This window comes from Eptesicus fuscus, chromosome 4, assembly GCF_027574615.1.
Source record: "Eptesicus fuscus isolate TK198812 chromosome 4, DD_ASM_mEF_20220401, whole genome shotgun sequence".
In the NCBI taxonomy this organism is placed as follows: Eukaryota; Metazoa; Chordata; class Mammalia; order Chiroptera; family Vespertilionidae; genus Eptesicus; species Eptesicus fuscus.
The window spans coordinates 46,771,259-46,793,475 of record NC_072476.1 but is presented as its reverse complement, the minus strand read 5'-3'; the positions used below and the strand labels follow the sequence as shown (position 1 = coordinate 46,793,475).

At 50.4% G+C, this 22,217-nt stretch overlaps 1 protein-coding gene across 1 annotated transcript in view; it reads right to left on the bottom strand.

Annotated features, from left to right (window-relative positions):
- The window catches only part of MCC (MCC regulator of WNT signaling pathway), a 243,731-nt gene that overhangs the window by 21,874 nt on the left and 199,640 nt on the right, over window positions 1-22,217 (bottom strand). The window contains exons 7-12 of the mRNA XM_008144469.3: window positions 15,664-15,810; window positions 14,602-14,691; window positions 13,385-13,533; window positions 8,630-8,770; window positions 5,923-6,026; window positions 2,178-2,361 (exon numbers count right to left, since the gene is read on the bottom strand). Of these exons, the coding sequence (XP_008142691.2) occupies window positions 2,178-2,361; window positions 5,923-6,026; window positions 8,630-8,770; window positions 13,385-13,533; window positions 14,602-14,691; window positions 15,664-15,810 (815 nt within the window). The remainder of the gene's footprint in view (window positions 1-2,177; window positions 2,362-5,922; window positions 6,027-8,629; window positions 8,771-13,384; window positions 13,534-14,601; window positions 14,692-15,663; window positions 15,811-22,217) is intronic.

Sequence of the window (22,217 nt, the reverse complement as noted above, 5' to 3'; positions counted from 1 at the left end):
CTCTGATTTGGGTGGGTGTGGGAGGGCGAACTTTTAGGAAGAACGGAGTGAAATCTGAGCTGAAGTCCTCTGTCCTTTGCTGGGAAGACCCACTGGTGACGGAAACTAGTTGGAGGGCCATTCTTCAGTGAGCTCACCCTCGAAAACAGGGGCTGTGTGCTGAATTGATCCTGACCTGCTGAGATGTGTGATCTAAAAGTAAGTGTCTTTACGAAAATTGCCTCAAAAATCAAGGCTCATCTATGTCCCCCTATTTTTAACAAATTTTCAAAACCAGGATTTCCACTAAATGAATGATGAGAGTTCCCATTCCTGACTCCAAATTTGTCTCCGATTTGGATTAAAACAACGAAATTATTTTTGGGGTTGGGAGGTGTGAGCAAAAATCTGTAGCACTCGCTTTATAAGCTACTGGAATAGCACGCATTTCCTGTCGACCCAATTCTTATGCTCACTAATTCAACAGCAAGATCACTGACAAGATGAGAACTACATTCTATTCTAAATGAACACGGAAATTATGGATTGCACACATCTGGAAAAGCCATTAAGAAGATCATCTGCTTTCTGCGTTCCGACAGAAGAATCTGGTTTTTAGAAAGAAATAAATTATAATCTGTGCTTCATTGAATCAGACAATTGTTGGTGGCGTTGAGAGAAAATGAGTCTCTTGTGTTTGTGGGCCCCTGGCCAAGTGCCTCGTCGGGGATGTCCCCTTTCCTGAGGCTCCAGGGCCAGGACAGTAAGTGGATGCCCCCGGGGAGATGACTGCGTCCTGCCGTGGGAAAGCGAGACGGAAACAGTGAATTGCTCTCAGGCACCAAGGAGACATCAGTGTTTCTCCTTCGGCTCTTGAGAGTCAATCTATCCTTATGTGGTTCTAGTCACTTGATCTGCAAGCACACACTGGGTTTCTGTGTGTGTGTTTTTTTTTTGTTGATTTCAGAGAGGAAAGGAAAGGGAGAGCGTCAGAAACACCAATGATGAGAGAAAATCATTGATTTGCTGCCTCCTGCACCTTCCCCGTTCCTCCCCCTCCCCCCAGGGATTGAGCCCACAACCTGGGCATGTGCTCTGATCGGAAATCGAACTGTGACTCCCTGGTTCATAGGTCGACGCTCAACCACTGAGCCTCGCCGGCAGGACAACACTGTGTTTTTATGTCATGAGGTCCAACCTGGTAGAGTGGGAACAACGATACGCTTGGTGCTGAAGTCCTGGTTTGAGCCCCGATTTCCCTCTCGTCTACCAGCCCTGTGACCTTATCTGGGCAAGTCGCTTCCATGTCTCTAAGCCCAGGTTTTTTTCACCTGTGAAAATGGGGGTACGTTACCCCACTTGTCTTTTAAGATTTAGTTATCACGTAAGACTTCCTAACAAAGTACTTCCTAGACTGAGAGCTGGCATGGAAAGGGAAGGCATTCATGTTTTTAGGGCTTCGGTGGCAAGCAAAGAGAAGATCACTGGAAAAGGTTTCATTCCAAAGTTTCATGGACGCCCCCACCCCTCATCCAGAAGAATCCAGAAGCTCCAGCAGGTTATGCGTGGCAGGTCTTCACTGCTGTCCTCCTCATCTTTTCCAAATACTCACTTCGGTTTTCTAGATGCACAGACCTGAACTCAGGCTCATGATCAAGCATCTGTTAAGCACGTGCTATGAAGATGGCGTCACCCTCAAGACATGAGGGGAGGCCAGGAGGCCGCTATTCCCCGGGGAGGAGCTCACAGAGGACAGAGACTCAGGAGGAAGGGAGGGGACAGGGCCTGGAAACCATGCAGTGGTCGGGGCCTCAGGTGATTAGGGCTTATTTGCAACAAATAGCTGTCCCAAAGGCTCCTGGGAAATCAATCACTATAAAGAAATGGAAAACAAAAACAAAACAAAACAAAACAGGAGAAAGAGCCCTGACAGGAAGGCCGGTGCGGGTGCCAGCCCTACCACTTTTCTGAACAAATCACCCCTTCCTCTGGGCTGCAGTTCCCCAAGCGAGGAGGCCCTTTCTGACCCTCCCACTCTGACCCCCCCTGGGAGGGAGCAGGCTGCAGGCCAGGAGAGAATCTGCTCTCACCCACGCCTCTCCCCCCCGCCCTCCCCCCCACGAGCCTGGCCACTGTGTGCCACGCCCAGTGAGCAGACGACACGCGGACACGTCCACCTCCCGGGAGCCCAGAGGTACCTGGTGTGGCTGTTGGAGGACAGGCTCTCCCAGGGCTGCACGCTGCAGCCGGCCACGGCGAAGGCGCCCCCGCAGCTGCCGTCCAGCTTCATGAGCAGGGCCTTGGCTGCGTTCTCGGCCGTCTTCCTGCAGTCGTGGGCTCGCTTCAGCATCTGAGTGATGTTCTCATCCCCCGACTGGTCTCCTGAGAGAAGCCCATGGATTCGTCAGCACAGGCCTGGGCACGACAAGCCTGGGAACACGTCTGGGGGACCAGCCCTCATTGCTCAGGGCCGAGGCGGCAGGGTGGGGAGGAGCCAGCAGCGGCGGCCGTGCCCGGACCTGGCTCTGCCACCCGGGAGCTGGGTTTACGAAGGCATCCCTCTGCTCTGGGCTCCACTGTCCTCATCCACAAACGAAGGGCTGGCTGATGTGACCTCTGAGGCCTGCTTCCGGCTCTGACAGCTATGATTTTCTGATTACCCAGGCTCCTGGCTTCCCTTCCCACCCAGCCACAGGCCCGCTGCTGGGCCACTTCCCCTGTGCTGGCACTTCCCTGTGAACGAGGGCAGGGAGACCCGGAGGAAAAACGCTGTCCGGGGCATACAGTTTGGTTAGAGCTTCAAGTTCGCCACGGTGACAAACCTCATGGTCAAAGGGAGAACCTGAGATCGGCTCTGCCGTTTCTGCCCGGTGCTACCCCTGACCTCCCTCCCTCTCAGCTGTGTCACGGTCAGTGGCAGCTCAAATGCCTTCAGGAGCCAGGTAACTGGGCTGGAGCAAGAGGTCAGGAGTGGAGGCCACCAGCATGGAGCCAGTGAATGCCTAGCCCAGGAAAAAACTGTACTGCTGCCCTAGCCGGTTTGGGGACTACATTCAGCTCGCAGACACAAGGGTCCTGGGTTCGACTCCAGTCAAGGGCACGTACCTTGGTTGCATGCTCAGTTCAATCCCCGGCCCTGGTCAGGGTGCATGTGGGATGTAACCAATCGATGTCTCTCTCTCACATTGATGTTTCCCTCTCTGTCTCTCCTCCTCCCTTCCACTCTTTCTAAAATTCAATGGAAAAACATGGCTGGTATGGCTTAGTGGTTGAGCACTGACCCATGAACCATGAAGTCACAGTTCAATTCCTGGTCAGGACACATGCATGGGTTTCAGGCTCAATCCCCAATAGGCGCTTGTAGGAAGCAGCTGATCAATGATTCTCTCTCATCATTGATGTTTCTGTCCCTCTTTTCTTCTCCCTTCCTCTCTCTGAAATCAATAAAAACATTTAAAAACAACAACCACAAAACCCGTCCTGCCCTGGCCAGTGTGGGTCAGTGGTTAGAGCACTGGCCAACTCACTGAAGGGTCTTGGGTTTGATTCCCAGACAAGGGCACATACCTGGATTGCAGGTTCCATCCCCAGCCCTGGTTGGGGCACATGCAGGAGGCAATCAATAGATGTGTCTCTGTCATATCGATGTTTCTCTCTCTCTCTCTCTCTCTCTCTCTCTCTCTCTCTCTCTCTCTCTCTCCTCCTGCCTTCCACTATCTAAAAATCAATGGAAAAAATATTCTTGGGTGAGGATTAACAACAACCACAAAACAAACAAACAAATAAGCAAATGTACTGGTCAAACAAGTTACCAGTTTGCTATCTCTACAGCCTAGATCCATGGTCTTCTAAATATTTTCAATCAAAATCTTATGCCAAAGCTCAAGATACAAAAATAGTAAATGTGGATCTGGCTGAAGTGGGCAGGGGTGGAGTCATGCATTCAGCCGCCCCACCCTCTAAGCCCACTGCTGAGGCCCAAAGAAACTCCTCCACCTTGACACAGTTTGAAACCCACTGAGTGCCTGTGCCATCAACAAGAAACAAAAAACCCCCCAACAATGGACACTATGGGGAAATGCCACTCACTAGTCCTCTTTGCTGAGCAGCTATATGGCGCGTTAGGGCAGGATGACAGGTCCCCTGCCACTGCCAGCAGGATGGACAGGATGGACAGAGACTGCCAGAAAGAAGCGGACTCAGCCGCATGGAGAGTGGGGAGCAAATGCGGGCACGCACGTCCGCAGGGTAAGGTGCCCGGGCCTCCCTCGGGCCATTTCTGACCACCTTTGTGCCTCTCTTCTTCCCACAAATAACATGTTTCCCAGCTCCTGCCAAGTAACTGTGAAGCGTAGATGTAACCCTAATGAAAGGTATCGTTCAAGGACAAAACGGTTTAAAACATTCCTCTGACACAAACTGGAAACAAGATGATTGATTTCCCCCCCTTTAATTGATCGGTTTTCTTAATACATATATTTAAAAAAACCTTGACAGCAGGCCAAGATCATTTTAGGATCTGTTTAATATGAGGAATAAAGTTTTATGGTTCAGTTAAAAGACCCTGAAAAATGAGGTTTCTAATGGAAATGCTGGCAGAGTTTCTACTTCTGGGCTGAGATGGTAATACTATTAAAAAAAAAAAAAATGCCAGAGAGAGGAGTGGAGGATGGTCGCCCGTGCAGACAGGCCTGCTACCGTGCTGGGTAACGTGAAGCAGGAAATTAATACCCAGGATACTTCCTTTCCTTCAGACTGTTTCAGGTTCCTGCCCACGTCAAAACTGAAGGAGGAAAACTATGTGGGTGTTCTGTGCAAAAGCTACACCCCAGACAAGGGGGGACCTGGCAGGGCGGGGACACTCATTCCAGAGGTGCCCCGAGGGTGACCTTTGCAAGGCGTGTCCTGGAAGGACAAGCCCCGGTGGGGCTCACAGCTCCTGGCCCCGTCTGGGGAGGCTCGGCCTGCCCACACCGCCCAGCGCTGGTGACCCGGTCACTTCAGCTTTCTGTTGACTTGCTGTTACTTCTCTGAAGCTGCTGCTGTTATAAAGTGTGGGCCCCGGCCTCGGTACTGCAGGGGGAACCCCTCTTTCCCGATCTCTCTTGCTGCCCACGCACCAGTTCAACTGCAGACGCCTCACCTCATTGCAAGGGCGAGGGCCGCAGTCAGGTGAGGTTTCAGCCAATGCTACTAATTAGGATGCCACGCTTGTGTCTTTTTCAATTAATACTCCTTCTAGTGACTCAGAATGGAGGACAGAAGTGGGGGCAGTGCAGGCTGGAGGGGCAAACAGGCCGACAGGACACAGGGCCCCTGGGGCAGGAGGGAGGCGGGCATACACCTGTGCTCCACCTCGGGGCAGGGCCGGGCATCAGCGTTCTGTGAGTGACGAGCGCAGGGTGGGGGCCAATCTTCTGTGCTCCCCAGACACCTGGAGACAGGTGGGGGGAGCTCGTGCTTCCGGCTCCCCGGAGGGACAGACCTGGAGAAAGCACAGCCAACAGAAGCTGCCCGATGGGCAAAGGCGGCGTGGGCTGCGAAGGGCCCTCAGCCCCCAGCACCACAGAGAAGCTGTGGAGACGCCGGTCCCTCTCACCTCGAACCTGGGCCTCCGCTCCGTCTGGGCCTACTGTCAGCCCGGAGAATGTTTCCTAAGAGGGCTTGTTTGTTTTAACTTGTCTGTAATTCTGTTTCCACCCCAGTTCTCGCTGCATTCAACTAAACAATCGACTCACTCAGTCATGAGGAAAAAAACGAAAAACACTCTTGACAAGCGAATTTCACGTTGTGTGTGTGTGTGTGTGTGTGTGTGTGTGTGTGTGTGTGGCGGGGGGGTGGGGGTAGGGGCTGTTCCAATGCCGGCAGCCGAGAGGGGGGCAGTGGGGCAGAAGAGGCGGGGGACGAAATGAGGGAGAGGGGCAGGGGTCGGGCCACACTCACCAGGGGAGGAGCCCACGCCTGCCGCCCGGAACTGCCCCAGGATGAGGCTCTGCTCGCTCTCGGCCAGCGCCAGGAGGAGTTCGTAGGCTTCTATGCACTGCTCGCTGAAACAGAGCACAGGCACCTCAGCTCGGGCCGCGGGCCGGCGCCTCCTCACCGCAGCGCTGTTCCCCCCACCCCGGCTCCAGCCCTGCTCTCGGCCCCGCGTCCTGTCCGCCAGGAAACACCCTGGACGGAGCCCAGGCGTGCCCTGCTATGCTGTGCCCCTGCCTTCTAACTTTAAACCAGGATCCAGAAAAATACAAGAAACAATGCACGTGGGAGAGGCAAGGTGGCTGCCCTTGGGGTGATCCACCACGAGGGAAAGGTAATCCAACCCGTGTGCGGGGACCCACACCCTTGTTTAGTCCGGTTCCACACGGTACCGGGTGGACGGCTCCCAGGACCTCTGAAAAGACCCTGAGTCAGAACCACCTAGCTAAATCACTCCCAGATTCTTGACCCTAAAAAACTGTGACATAATAACAGTTATATAATAGTAGAGAACTAAGGTTATGCCCCAGAAAGGAGACTATTTTGACCTAGATCTGCACTATTCAATACAGTAGCCACTAGCCACATGTGGATATTTAAATGAAAAACAAAACACAAAGTAAGCTAAGTGACATGAAAAATCCAGCTCCTGGGTTGCGGTAGCCATATTTCACGTTGCATCGTCACACGTGGCTCCCAGTTCTACAGATACTTGTAAAATTGTCTCATGAAATACAAAATCTCTGACAAGAGTATGAGTTTGGATTTCTAGAAGAAAGAAAACATTAGTCTCTTGTCTTCCTGCCCATTATCATGGGCACACCAGGTAGAGGATCAAAAAGTGACCCCTTCTCATTGCCGCTGGTGACCCCCTGGTGACCTCCAGGGAGCCACATCCACAGGCCACGGAGCACGTGCATAGTGCCGAGTGGCCTGGGACAAGATGCCCGCGGAAATCCACCCCTAAGCAAATAACGGATGAGCGTCTCCACGCTGAGTAGGGGGAATATTGCTCAACTCAACAGGCCCTCTGTTTTCTGATGGCCTCTCCTTTCAGCTTCCCTCGCTGAGCGATAAGGAAAGGGGCCCCGTCAGGAGCCCTGGGTGCTGGCACCCCGCCTTCCCGGGTAGAGAGGGGAGACGGAAGGCAGCCTGAGTGCGGAGCGGCCTGGTTCGGCCTTAGCCACACTGGGCTACCTGTTGGCTCTGGTGTGCCTGTGAGCAAGTGCGCCTGCTCTCTTGTGTATTTTGGTTTGATTTTGTTTCCTGAAGAAACAATGTTTCTTCAAACAATATTGAACTTTTTAGAGGGTGCCAAGAGTAAGATACAATCATTACGCTGGGAACCTGGCAAATACGCTTAGGTGGTGACACTAATAAAATAAACCCGTGAAGACAATCATAGGCATACCTTGGTAGCTACTAAAAGCAGTCATTTAAAAGTAGATAAATTCCAAAGACGATGAGGCTTAAAAGAGGTGGTGCGTTCATACACTACTTGCTCATCAGTGAATGCATCCTAGTTTATTCAGACTGGCTTGTTTTTATGGGAAAAACGGGCAGCTCGCCTGAGGAGCCATGAAAATATTCTTATCCTTTGACCTGCAATTCCTGCTTCAGGTATTTTATCCCCAGGAAAATGTTAAAAAGAATGAAGATATTGCTGAAACCGGTTTGGCTCAGTGGATAGAGCGTCGGCCTTCGGACTGAAAGGTCCCAGGTTCGATTCCGGGTCAAGGGCATGTACCTTGGTTGTGGGCACATCCCCAGTAGGGGGTGTGCAGGAGGCAGCTGATGGATGTTTCTCTCTCATCGATGTTTCTGACTCTCTATCCCTCTCCCTTCCTCTCTGTAAAAAAAATCAATAAAATATATTTTTTAAAAAAGAATGAAGATATTATCTGCATTAAATTGTTCACCATAGAATTATTTTCAACGTCAAAGTCTGCACAAGTCTTGCAGAAAAATGGGTAAATAAAAAAAAAAAACACACAAAAAAACAGTACACAAACCTGATGCAGGGGATACAGCCAAAGTACATGGAGGCTCCTAAGCAACATTACACAACTGTAACACGTTGAAGAAATGGAATGCACTAGATTTACAACAACGTAAAATATGTCCGACCATGAATAAATACTGAAAAGAACAACAAATGAATATACCAGGGAAAGGAGCCGACTGTGTGGCCTCAGGCCCTCAGGAGGGCAGGACCAGTCTACTTCAATAAGCCACTGTCCACAAGGACAGACGAAAAACAGCATCATAGTTACAGCGACCACGCGCTGAGCCCTTGCTCAGTAACCCTCTCCATTGCCTTTTGCATTAAGTATTATTATCTCCATTTCTCAGAGGAGGACATGGAGGCACAGAGAAGTTAAGTACCTTGTCCTGGAGTTTGTAACGCAAAGATTGACATTTTGATTGACGTTACTTGAGTGAAATAACAGTTATGTTGAATGTGCTGGCAGACACAGACTTTCTTACTAACACCATACCCATCACTCTTACTTCCTTAATGGCGACAGGGTGCTCATTGATTTTCAATATGTATCGCACGAGTGTTTGCTGGTCCGACCCCCCAGACGTCCCCTGAAAGCCTGCTTTCCACGTTATGCAGAAGGTTAGTACGAATGCCTTTCTACGCGACGGCGCCCGCCCCTCCGCGCCCCACCTGTACTGCAGGGCCAGCCGCAGGGCTGTGGCGTTGGATTCGTATTTGCCCACCAGCATGCTCATCCTCTCCGCGTTGCTTTTGCATTCTTCCAGGGTTATGGTCAGGAGGTCATTTTGGGATTTGAGGTGTTCAATTCGGCTACAAAGGAAGAAAAATCTCTTTCACCATTTCACACTAGGATCACAATTAATTCGCCAATATTTTAGTCGTCTAATCTGGCTTCAGGCTGGAAATGCAGGTTAGGATGTGAGCCCGTCAGATGTTTTAGCAAATGCAACTGACATGAAACAAATAAAGGAAGTGACTGTAGGCAGAAGGGTCACTGTGTGAATTAGAAATGAGAATAAGCGCCCAGTTATTTCCCACCCAGCCTTCGACCAGACCATGTACCAGGGAAAGGAGCCGACTGTGTGGCCTCAGGCCCTCAGGAGGGCAGGATCAGTCTACTTCAATAAACCACTGTCCACAAGGACAGACGAAAAACAGCATCATAGTTACAGCGACCACGCGCTGAGCCCTTGCTCAGTAACCCTCTCCATTGCCTTTTGCATTAAGTATTATTATCTCCATTTCTCAGAGGAGGACATGGAGGCACAGAGAAGTTAAGTACCTTGTCCTGGAGTTTGAACCAGGCACTTTGACCCCAGATCCTGTGCTCTTAATCGCTAGCTACAGAGCAGAAGCAAAAGGTGAGTTAGTGAGAGAGAGAAACTGCCCGGCAGGCCGCACCGGGAAGAGGACCAGGAACTGCAGAGCGTGTCCACAGCTCCTTCCAGGTCGACATCCTGCAGCTGCTAACTCCCAGCAGGACAAGCAGTGGGAACGCTGGGCTTTACAGAAATCAGAACTACACACTCAGAGCAGATGAGCTTAGGACAAAATCGGAAAAGCAGAAGCCTTCAGCTCCTCCGTTTTCTGTCCCAGGACAGACACCGACCCTCTTTTCCCCGGGACACACCCTTTTGTAGTGCTCTGACCACCAAGTCCTACAGAGACAGAGGGTGTCACTCACAACATGCAAGCGACTCTTGACATGTTGAGGGGCTTGAGAATCCATCTTACAACCACACATCTGAGCACAGAACACAGAGACACTCACCCACATGGGAGATGCCTAGTGAACACTGAGGCTTAGGCGGCTCCAGGTCAGTTCGATGCAAGGTGTTACAAGCACATACTTGTCTATCCTTGCTCACACTGAGACGTCCTGACACAGTCCCTACTTTCTCGTTACCTGTCAGCTTGCTTCTGCATACATTGGTCCCCATGAATCAGATGAAACTGTTTTCCAGCTCCCAGACCTCCGGGTGGCCCAGGCTGCCTTAGAGGCCTTCTCCGGGAACCCCCCGCGAATGGGCCACTCCTTCCTCTTAAAATGCTCTCCTTCGCTTGGGCCATGACAGGTCTCTGCTGGTTTCCCTCCTGCCTTAAAGGCTGTTTCTTCTGTCTCCTTTGCTGGCTCCTGTTGTCTATAAAAGCTGCGAGTGTTGGCATTTCCTCAGGACTCAGTCCCCGACCCCCTCCGCTGTCAACACTGTCCCCATGGGGGTGCTGTTTGTCCCGTCCCATGGCTTTAACAGGCATCTGTATTCCCATGGCGCCCACACTTCCCCAGCCCGGACCTCTCTTCTGTTTACGGGTTTTTCTGTTTGGTTGTCACAGGGACACCTCAGATTTAACTCTCTCCGGTCGGACTCAGGATCTCCGAGACCATCCCTTTCTCTCAGATCCAGATCTAACCCAGATACCGGTTCCCTTGATTTTACCAGTAAACAAATACTGTCCCCGCCCCTTCACATCCTCTCCGGTTTGGCCACGCGGGCCCACTGCAGACTCTCTCACCTTCTGCTCTGGCCCCACCCTTTCCATTCCTCACACCTGAGTAATCCTTCAAAATTTAGATCAGATCTGTTCTCCCCCCTACTTAACACCTCAAACGGCCTTCACTGACTCTTAGAATAAAGAGTAAACTTGGTCCTTGGCCTCAAAATCCATATCCCACCCAGCCCTGCCCCTTCTGCCTCCTCCTCTCACGTAACTCCTCCTCTCACTTACTCTATTTTAGCTCCACTGGCCTCTGGACATGTCCTGCTTCCTGCCAACCTCGCGGCTGATTAAGTTGGCCCATGAGACACTTCTTACTTTGCCACATGGCCGCTCCTTTTTCCTCTTAAGATCTCAACTGAAACATTTCCTCTTCCGAGATGCCTTCCCTGGCCACCTATCGAAAACCAATTCTGACTTGGAGCTTTCTTATGATCTTATTCCTTTGCTTTTTGTCTAGGTCCCTAGCAGGGACCGTGTCTGTTTTACTTTCTTTTGCATGCCAGGTAGCTTAGCACGTAGTAGGTTAAAGGAGGAAGCACTTTTGAGGAGTATGACTCTCCCCCGCAACACACACACACACACACACACACACAAAGTTAAAGGCTGTCATTTTTTGGAGTGTAATGGGCCTCCAACGTTGCCATACGTAGCTAAATAACAGACGTGAGGGCATGCTGTTAGGTTATTTTTAAGAACCCCCACGCTATAGCTGCAGCTACGACTGCAGAGAGGACAAAGGAGAGGCAACGTCAAAGGGCAGGGCGTGGTTTCTGACGAGGCTAATTCGTAGCTCTGGACTGGGGGCGAGTCCCTCATCCTGGGAGCCTGTGTTTCCTCATTTGCAAAATGGGACTCTTCCGCCCTCCCACGGTGGTGATTAAGTGGTTGTCTGTGAGCGCCCTTTGTAAACCGTTAACACCACAACAACGTGAGCTACAGCACCAAATAGTCCCTCCTTCTTTGGTCTCTTCTAGGTGCACTTCACTGAAGGGAAAGGAGCCTCCCTCAGCTCAACTCCAAAGCAGGCTTGTTAAATCCCAGAATCTGTAGAGAGGAGATCCTCACTGAAACCAGAGCCCCTGAGGCAGCTGACTTCATTAAATTGCAAAGGGCACATCTGCTTCCATTTCTGAGCACCCCCGGGCCTGGGGTACGAAGGGGGCTGCTTCTTCCCTGCTACAAGGTAATCGTCAGGACTGCCACTCTTATGTATTTTGGATTTAATACGGAAACCATTTAATTTCAAGATTTAAAATGACCTAGATTTGCCACATTTCCTTCGTTCCCAAGCACTCTATTAAACAGCTTCAAGTCAGGGAGGACTAACACAGTAATTCAATTTATTCAGGTTTGCCACACGCCAGGGGAATGGTATTAAGCAACGGTGGATGGGCAGGGCCTGCGCATTTCTTCCTGGTTAGTTCACAAGCCTTTCCAGTTCTTACTGTGCCTTCCCCCTGAAGATTGGGAGGTCGAGGCAGCCACATCACACTCGGGTGAGACTCGACAGTCCATTCTGCCACCACGGGACTGACTCTGAGTCAGTGTGGTTACCATGGTCTGGCTCTGGTCCTTTGCCTTTTTTTTTTTTTTTTTTTTTTTAATAGCAGCTCTTTCTCATTGCTGGAAGGACACATGAGCCAGTCTTTGCCCAGGGGCAGGAGAGCAAACTCAAACCACCTCTGTTGTGAGACTTGGGAGGAATCCATAAAACTGGGTACATGGCAAACTGTTCTAAGTAAGATAGAATATACGTACTGAGGATTGTGCACAGTTGCAAAAACCATAAATAAAATTAGGCATCCCTCAGTTAGAACAGGGAGGCTCAGACCAGCACGCCCTGTGAACCGCAGGAGTGCCTCCATCCGACTGCCATGGCTGGCTCCTGGTGCCTCCCGGTGTCTCTGGGATGCTGACTCAACATTCCAGAACTTTCTCTGTGGTTTTCGGGAGCACAGGCCTGTATGCTTGGTGGCCATGTTGTCATTCTGACCTATTTGTCATCCTGAATGAACTGCTCCGGGAATTACAACATAATTTCCAATGGACAGTGCCAAATGAAAAGGCCGGCCCCTCGTGCATAAACTAAGAATTTAAAACAGCCCAGCAGGCATGGCTCAGTGGTTGAGCATCGACCTATGACCCAGGAGGTCCTGGTGTGATTCCTGATCAGGGCACATGACCAGGTTGTGAGCTTGATCCCCAGTGTGGGGCCTGCAGGAGGCAGCCAATAAATGATTCTCTCTCATCATTGATGTTTCTCTCCCCCCACACTTCTCTCCCTCTCTCTCTCCCTTCCTCTCTGAAATCAATAAAAAAATATCTATATATATAAAAAGCCAGCGACCGGAATGCCGTAAATAACACCAATTGGGGGTGGGGCTGGCCGGCCAACCTCCCATGGCCCCTTCCCCCGGGCGCTGACCCCTGATCGGCCTCTCTACCCCATTCGGGGGCGGGGCTGGCCGGTCCACCGCCTACAGTCCCTCCCTCTGGCTGGCCTGGCTTTGACTGGGGCGGGTGGCCGGCCAACCTCCCACCATCTCCTCCTCCCGACAGGCCCAGCCTCAATCCGCTGATTGGGGCTGGGCCTGCCGGACCCCACCCCACCTGTGCACTGGGCCTCTAGTTTTATATATATATATATAACGAATTTAAAACAGTGAGAGCAGAGCAGTAAAGCAAGTGTGGGGGTCCCTTCCGAGTACGAGGCCCCACACATTCCAGTCTCAGGCTCCCGCCTGTGAAGCCAGCCCCGCCTGCTTGCTGTAAGCGCTCCTGTGATGAGCAAGGTGCTGGAACTCCCACCCACTAGCCTGACAGCATCACAGCGCCACAATACACAAGCCCACTTCGATCGACCTTTGCCAAGGGGAAGGAGGGCAGCTCCCCCCACTACCACGCAAGTACACAGGTTTCCCTTACCTGTTCAACCGTTCTGTCTCCACCTCAAACTCTCTAATCTTGCTTTCGGAGATGGCAGACCCATGTGAGTAGAGAGTTTGGAAGATCTCTTGGATGTTGGAGCAGTCCTGAAGAGAGTGGGCCAGGTGTTCCGCCACGCTGCTGGATACCTGTACGGGCGAGCATAAGTCCCCGTTGGGACAGGGTCACTTCAGGAACACTGACCCCCAGGCATGCTTTGCATGCAAAATTATGTAAAGCTTCTATTCCTGAGGATCAGGCCCCAGGAGATGGTTACCCTGGTCTTTCTCAGTTTGTATATAATTCTAGTGCAGAAAGCTAACTATGTGCTGTGAAAGCAATACAGAGACAGGACCAAAATACAGCTGCATCCTTCAAATGCATGCTGCTGGGGATAATGCCTCCCGAGAGTCCCCAGCGTGTTGGATATTGAGCAGAGTGTGGACTCCCTTCCCCCTTCCTGAACCCCTGCCACCCCAGGCCCTTGTCCCTGGCTGCTGTAGCCACGGAGAGTGGCCGACTCCTTTAATTTCACAATTTAAATTTGGCATGGAATCTGGATGATGCAAATTTTGCTCAGCGTAGAATTCTAAATCAGGGCCTTAAAAGTGCCATTCAGGCTCTCTCCCACCCCTGAGGGTCAAACAGCTGGCTCTCCTAACCTCATCCCCAATCCTAAAAGGAAACCCCCGGGAACCTAAACCGCTGCCTTTCCACCATCCCTCAGCCTAGCCCTGGGTGCTGGCAGGCTCTACAAATGAGCACTCTGGTGCTGGGCTAGAGGGTCCTGGTCTGTCAGAGCCCCTGGGCTTCACTTCAAAGGCAGCGTTTGTCTCCACTGGAGAGGGCACTGCCTTTCAAGGAGGAGTGCAAAAGGTGAAGTACTTTTAGGGCTTCCCGGCTCAGTCTCTGGGGAGCAGGCGGATAGAAAGCAAACAGTTCCAGACTTTCACGTACATCACCAGCAACTAGACTTAAATCATTTCTTTCTGAACAGTTTCAAGTCGAGAAAGAAAGTCTCCCTTAAAGCTGAAGAAGTGATTCACCATGTGGGAACCACTGTATGTTTTAATCTGACTCTGGGAGGAAATCGTAATTATTATAATAATTAACTGGTTCACTGGAAGTGAGCTTTGGAAGTTCCTCCATGACCTCTAAGCCATGGTCTGTGCAGCTCTATTGGGAACTTTCTGGCCCTGCTTCTCATGGACACTCACCCCGATGCTGCTGATTTCTGAGCCCAGGACGGGCCGATCAGACGATGAAGATTCAGACCTGGTCTTGGATAGCTTCACCCTCTCAGCAATCTTAAAAAGCAAAACAACAAACTATCAAAAAAAAGGACACGCCATTCCCTAGATAAACTGTTCACACAGTTTCTATCGGCCCACTGGTTGACCATGGCAACTACACTGATTCATACCTTAAAAACAATTCACTTGTCCAATTTTTCTACCATCCATTTAACCCAGGGTTTTCAACCCTAGCACCGCTGACATTGGGGGTTGGGTGCTCCTTGTGGTGGGGGCTGTGCTGTGCACTGTAGGATGTGTAGCAGCATCTCTGGCTTCCAGCCACAGATACCAGTAGCACTCCACTTGTGACCATCGAATTTGTCTCCAGATACTGCCAACTAACTATCCCTTGGGGGACAAAATCACTTCTGGTTGAGAAACACTGTTTTGACCTAAAGTACTCAACGTGATGGCTGAGAACTGATCTTCTTGTGGAGCCTGGCTGGCTACCGGGGAGGAGGAACGGTACAGTTTGAACCGTCTCTCTAGCATGGACTCCACATATGAGCCTGGAGCTGTGGCCAAGAGCGGGAGGGGCTACTTCTCACAGCGACCGTGGCCGCCCATCCTAACCTATTTTCCTGCTGGCGGCGCCGGCAGTCCTATGAGTGGGGAGACCGTGGTTCATCACGTAGGGCCCCCTCCTGGGCTGAACCTTAGTCCTCGCGAGCGCCTCTCCATCCACCCCTTAGTGTTGGAGAACCTGACGACACGTCTCCCTCTCCACAGGGACCTGTCGGTGGTGACACGCTCCAGCTGGCTGATTAATGGGAGCTGGAGTCCAGGTTGCAGCTCAGAGAGACTTAAAACTACGAGTGGGTCATCTCCCTGCAGCTCCAGCGTGGGAGGCCTGTGTGGGACCCTGGGGAAGCCCCTGGGCCTCTGAGCTCATCGCATGCCTGCACAGCGGCCACCTCGGTGCAGGTTGAGAAACACTGTTTTGACCTGAAGTACCCAACTTGATGGCCGCCCCCAGAAGCTCACCTTGGCGATGGGGATGTCATTGCTGCTGCTGCTCGTGCTCAGCTCCCCGGTGCTGGGGTTAACGGGGCGGTTGGTGGAAGTGAGGCGGCTGGGGCTGGAGGGCCCTGTGGCCTGCACGCTCTGCAGTCGGGTCTGAAGCTCTCGCACCTGAAATAATAAAATAATAATGATAATGCCTTTAGACACAGCGGGTGGATTCCCTGGCCAGATGGTGGATGTAGGACACTGATCTACATTATGGAATCAGCTTCACTAACAAGGTAAGTTGGTTGAGTCCACATTCGTGTCACTGTGTTCTTCTTTTTTTTTTTTTTAAATATAATTGGCTTTATGTTATCTCTCTTTTTAAGCTGTCACTGTATTCTTCACTAGACCTGCCATGGCCATCATCTGGGTTCCACAAATACGAGGTGGGCATGCTGTCTAAGGCACTGGAAGCGTCTGGCAGAGGTGGAGCGATCCTCTCTAAGGAAGTCTATTCCTCATGTGCCTGACGCTGTGCCGGGCACTGCAGCCGAGGAGCCAGGATGCAATCTCCACTCCCATGGAGCTCAGAGCTCAGAGGAGGGAGACTAATAAATTCAACACAGTGCACACTGCGGGCTATAAACCTCTGTCCCAAGTGGTGTAGGAAGCAGAGAAGGGGAAGGTATGCCTCCATCTGAGATGATCCGGGACGGGTTCAGGAGGGAGCGGTACTCAGCAGTCTGACAGGTGGACAGGGCTGGCTTTGGTGGTGGCGCGGGTGAGTGGGCTGGGGGGACAGCTTACACACGAGCACAGGCATTATGCTGACGCGCTGCGTTTGAAGAACTGCAGGTAGAAGAGAGATGCGAGCTGGTAAGGTGGAGAGAGAGGTGGCACCTTCAAGATGGGCTTATCCCTGGGGCAGTGGGAAGGAATAGCTAAACAGTGCTTTTGTATAAAAATGAACAACAGGGCCCTCTGAAGGATACTTAGAACACACGTTTGCCTGCACAGAATTTAAATGTTCAAATCCTGCTTCTCTGTGGTGATGGTTCAGTGACAAGTCAGTGAAGACTGTAGAAATGGGCCTTTCAGATGACCTTGAGCACAGCTTTGTCGCTGTGTACAGCGTCTACCTTAAAGGGCAAACTGACTGCAGCACCCACAGGCCCTTGCAAAAGGGTGACAGGCTCTAGCAAGTGGGCCGCAGGCCCTGCTGGGAACAATTAGCACCAGGATATCTAAGGCAGGGCTTTCCAAACGTGTAGGTGCGCCAGTTGTCCAGGGCTGTCAAAAACACGCACCCCCCTGGGGGTTCTGACCGAGCAGATGCGGATACGGCCCAGGAGCCCGCACTCCCAACAAGCTCCCAGGAGGCCTGACGCTCCCGGGAAGGCGCCCACATCCTCAGCAGCACGGAGCTGAGGGACTTCCCGGGCCACGAGCCCTTTAGTCCCAGCGGCGGGAGGAGCAGAACCTGACCCTGCAGCCCTGGCGCCAAACCCTGCTGAGGCAAACGCTTCTCTGAAAGCAGCTGAGAAGCTTTCATATTAAGTACTTTGGATGTCTCCATCCTGCTAAATTGGGAACCAAAAGTAATTGAAATTTCAATAATTTATCAACATGTTAGAAGCCAAATGGGAACATTCCCTGGGAGCAAAGTGCACTCGATAGGAACATGCCAGACACAGGGCTGACCTCAAAAGAGTTAAAGACGGGAGAACACACGCCTGTCAAAGCTGAATGGTGTTGCCGGTGAGAGATACAGGGCTCATTATGAAATGTGCCCGGCAAACCGAGCATGGGTGTAGTGTGGATGCCTCATTACACGCTATGGTGAAGGGAGAGGGCCTGTTCCCCCCTCAGGCCTGCTACCCGGCACCAGGGAAACCTCCCTGATGAAGACCATGGATTTCAATTTCTATTGCTGTGCAAGTCTACGAGGCCCTGAAAAATAACAATGTTAACACCACTCCACAATCTACAGAGTGTCCGAGTCACTCATAGCACAATCAGTGATCTGTGCCAACAACCCCAATTGGCCCACTTACCTTGCTTTTTAAAAAATACAAACTGTCCTGGGCAATTCATAAAAGCTTCATTAAAACTTCCCTTGTCTTAAAAAATGTTTCTCCTTATCACTAAAGCAAAACATGTTCACTATGGAGACTTTAGATGACACTGAAAAAATGAAAACAGAGACAGCACCATGCTCTTTCTTACTCTACAGAGACATTTACTCTGTGTCTTTTTCCACGGCAAACTCGTGCACAGGCATGCATGCTTAAAGTAACCCTACATCTACATATCCATTTTCGTTTAAAAGCTTTGTACCCGAAGAATGTCTTTGAAAACTAAACATGTTTATTTTGGTCTACGCTTTATTATTTAATGATCATTGTTACGCATTGAAAAAAAATCCAGCCGAAGGGAGTGGGATGAGTGCGTCATGAAGAGAGAGAACTGGCTGAGTTAAACAGCCCTCTCTCCCCTCTTGATTTGGGCTTGGGTGGTGTGTGTGTGTGTGTGTGTGTGTGTGTGTGTAGGGAGGAAACACAGCTGTTAGACCCTCCTTTTATACTCACATGTCACAGGTTGGACTGTGTTCCCCTAAAAGATACATCCAGGTTCTAACCCCAGGTACCTGTGACTATGACCTTATTTTGAAATACGGTCCTTGTAGATGTCATTAAGTTAAGGAACTCAAGATGAGCTCATCTTGAATATGGTGTGGGCCCTAAATCTAATGACTGGGGTCCTCCTACGGAAAAGGAGGGGGAGATTTGAGACAGACTCAGGGAAGAAGGTCATGTGAAGATGAAGGTCTTGTGAAGGTCAAGTTCATGTGAAGGTCAAGGTCATCTGAAGGTGAAGGTAAGAACCCCAGGAGCGGCCAGAGGCTGGAGGAGGCAGGAAGGAGTCTGTCTTAGAGCCTCTGGGAGGGCAGCCCTGCCGACAACCTGATTTTGTGGACTCCGAGCCGTGAGAGAAAGCGCATCTGCTGTTTTATGTGTGAAGTAATGAATTAATGTACCCATCTCATATTGAAGGTGTTTTATCAAAGAAAACATAGGGTGGAGTGAAAGTAGGTTTACAGTTGTAAGCAAAACACAGAGTTTATTCCTGTTTTATTATGTATTAGTTATTGTATTATTTTCCATATGAACAGCTGTAAACCTACATTTGCCCCACGCTGTATGTTTCTCTTTATAACATATGTGGCTTGGAGTCAGGGGGTAGGGAGGAATCACAGCTACCCTGAAGCTAGGATTCGATATTTGTGGGAAGGCCCCCCATCACCCTTTACAACCTTGGAGTTCTTCAACAACAGAACACAGAGCGCGATTTGAAAGGCCATTTGTTTATTCCTCCTAAAGTTAGCACATAGCCAGTATCTATTTAGATGCCAGAAGAGAAGTTAATCTGTTACATACATTAGAAACATGGTAGAGTATGAAGGTAAGTTTCTTATATTTCAGGGCCTCACAGTCCAGCCAAACATTACAATAAGAACCGTGCTCTGAAAAGGGGAATCTACAGGGATGTCACAGTATAAAAGGTACATCGCCTCCGCCTTCCTACAGTAGCAAACACTAGGATTCCATCTTGAAGGTTGAGTAGTTACTCAATAAGCAAATAAAAAGAAAAGGGTAACAGGGGAGGCTCTGAAGAGTTCATGTAAGGAAATGACATTAAAATGCTGGAACTCTACTCCTCCCATTTATACCTTAACTAGAGGCCCGGTGCACAAAATTCGTGCACAGGAGTGGGGGTGGGGGGCGGGGGGAGGTCCCCTCAGCCCAGCCTGCATCCTCTTGCAATCTAGGACATCCCTCTCGCAATCCAGGACCACTGGCTCCTAACTGTTCACCTGCCTGCCTGATTGCCCCTAACACTCTGCCTGCCTGCCTGATTGCCCCTAACCACTCTGCCTGCCTGCCTGATGGCCCCTATCCATTCGCCTGCCTGCCTGATCGCCCCTAACCACTCTGCCTGCCTGCTGATCACCCCTAACCACCTGCCTCAGCCCCCGCCACTGTGCCTTCGTCCGGAAGGATGTCTGGAATGACGTCTGGAAGGTTGTTCAGCTGTCTGGTCTAATTAGCATATTATACTTTTATTATTATAGATGACTCCCAAAGGGAGAATGGGGTTTTATAAACATCATTTGATCAGAGAGGAGAATGGACTGGAATGAGAAGATAAAGGAGGCGAGTCAAGGGCTGTACGGACAGTTCAGGTGAGAAATGATGAGAACTCAAACAGTGACGTGGGAGCGACAATGGCAAGTCCACCCTACATCAGCACTGCCCACCAGAAGTTCCAAAAGCGATGGCAATGTTCCAACCACACTGTCCACCATGGTCACACGTGGCTAGTGAGCTCCGGCAATGTGCCTCTGTACCTCTGGGAGTAAGTGCAGAGACCTCCCTGGCTACTGTTCCACTTAAACTTCAAGGGAGGGATACCTGCTCCCCCACCCCCACCTTGGCACCAGGGTTCTGGCTTCAGCATTGAGCAGATATGCACTAGTACTAGAGAATCCACCAACACGCTGCCATGGACAGATGTAGATTAAGAGGTCAGCAGCTGGGTCTCATCTCTGCACACTAGTTGGATAGCTCAACCTGGGGCATTTAGTGGAACTGGAGCTGGAAGCTGGTGGCAAGCTGAAATGATTAAAAATTGATTTGTATGGGGGGAAAAAAAATAAAACAAAACAAAACTGAGTTTGCAATTGTATTCTATTTTCATCACTTTAAATTCAAATTTAAATTGCAGCCAGTAGCTACTCTATTAGCCATTGCACTTCTAAAACTATTCAAGGAAGTAAAAAAACACACAAAAACACTCCAATTTGTGGTGGGGTGACTCAATGGACATGGTACTACTCGGTGCAATGGGGACAACTTGAGGAGGAGTTAATTTTTCAGAGAGAAAGATGCCAGCTTCGGACACGTTGAATTTGAAGAAGCACTGGGTATTCGGTCAACAATTAGAAATGTAATTTGAAGAAAGAAGGTCAGAACTGGATGCAGAGCTTCGGAATCTTGTGTGTGGGGAGGCTGCCCAGGGAAGAGGTTCGGCAGTGGGGGTGGGAGGAGAGAGCCTCTGGAGCTTGTTGGATGGAAGGTTCAGTGGAGGACAGGAGGGGGGGCACGCTTGCTCCGGGAGAGAAAGCAAAGAGGTAAGGACGGGCAATAAGAAAGGTGAGTTTGCAGACTGGAGAATGAGGACGGGAGACAGGAGGTTTCTGTTTTTCTGAGAGAAAAGATTAAGGCCCCTCTGCTGGGAGTGGGGGAGGGAATAGCAGATGTCAGAAATGAAGAAGAAAGCTGACCTAGGTCCAAAAACGAAGGGGGGAAAAAAAAAGAAGCTTAGACAGCACCGAGAACTCAGCTGAGCTCGTCCATTCAAGACAGTAGACTGAGTAAATGCATTGTTTTCTTCAAACTCTGGAGGCCTCAGGACAATGACAGTAAGGAGTAAAAAAAGATTAAACCATACAGTGAAAAGAATATGCTTGAGCATTAGTAGAAAGAAGATTTGAGCACATTCCTTTAAGCTAAACTGGAAGGAAGAGTCTGATGAAAGAAACAGAGTGGAAAAAGCCAGATTCTGTAAGATATACAAGGGGAGGGGCCAGTCTACAGGAGAAGGCTGGCAGGGTCCGACTCTCCTTTGGCAGGTACCACAGGGGACGAGGATGAGAAGTGGGCTGAAAACGGGGGGAGTAACTCTAGGTACAGAACAAATGAAAATGTCCAGCATGTGACAGCCCAGCTAAAATAAACAGGCACTCCTCCTATTAAAATTGCATGGAAATGCTGCCATAAAAAGGAACAATAAGAAAGAAATCCACTGCCAAGTTTAAAAGAAAGGCAATAAAATCTCCAGATGCCAGAAGTGAAGTGAAAAATAAAGCTAGAGGTTAGGGGGGAGGTGGTGCGGGGGTGGGTGGGTGGTGGTGGGGGAGCCATGGGAACTGAGACCAGGGCGTGGACTGCTCATGTCAGGAGGGGCGGGACATGAAGAGTTGGCCCCTGCCCATCAGGCTGTTAGAGCTGATCCTCCACATAAAGTCTGGAGCCTTCCTGCCCCACCATCTGTGAACAGTGGATTAAGTGCTGCCCTGGAAGCCAGAGAGAAAGCCTAGAACTGTGCAGAGAGCCAACCATATAAATTAAAATCCCAGGCCCATGACACACTTGGATGGGAAGCCGAAATGTATATTATCTGCATATTGCCGGGCCCCAATCTTACAAGGTCTGGATTTTGCCAGGCCACGCACTGCCTTGAGACCTAAATTGTAAATCATCCAATAGCATTAGGGAGGAGGAGACGTAAGCTTCCCATGACTGGGAGCTCAGGACCAGGAAGCTGCTAGACATGGAGGTGTGGTGGCAGAGGAAGGAGGATGAAGCAAGAGCCAGCAATCTAACTCAGGAGATGAACTCACCTCAGGAGAAATGAAAATAACAGAGACAGTGAGCTATATCACAGTAAACACAATTATGATCTTTAATAAGATCAAAGGAATTTCCATAAAGAATAAGAAATTATGACATAAAAATAGGCAGATATCA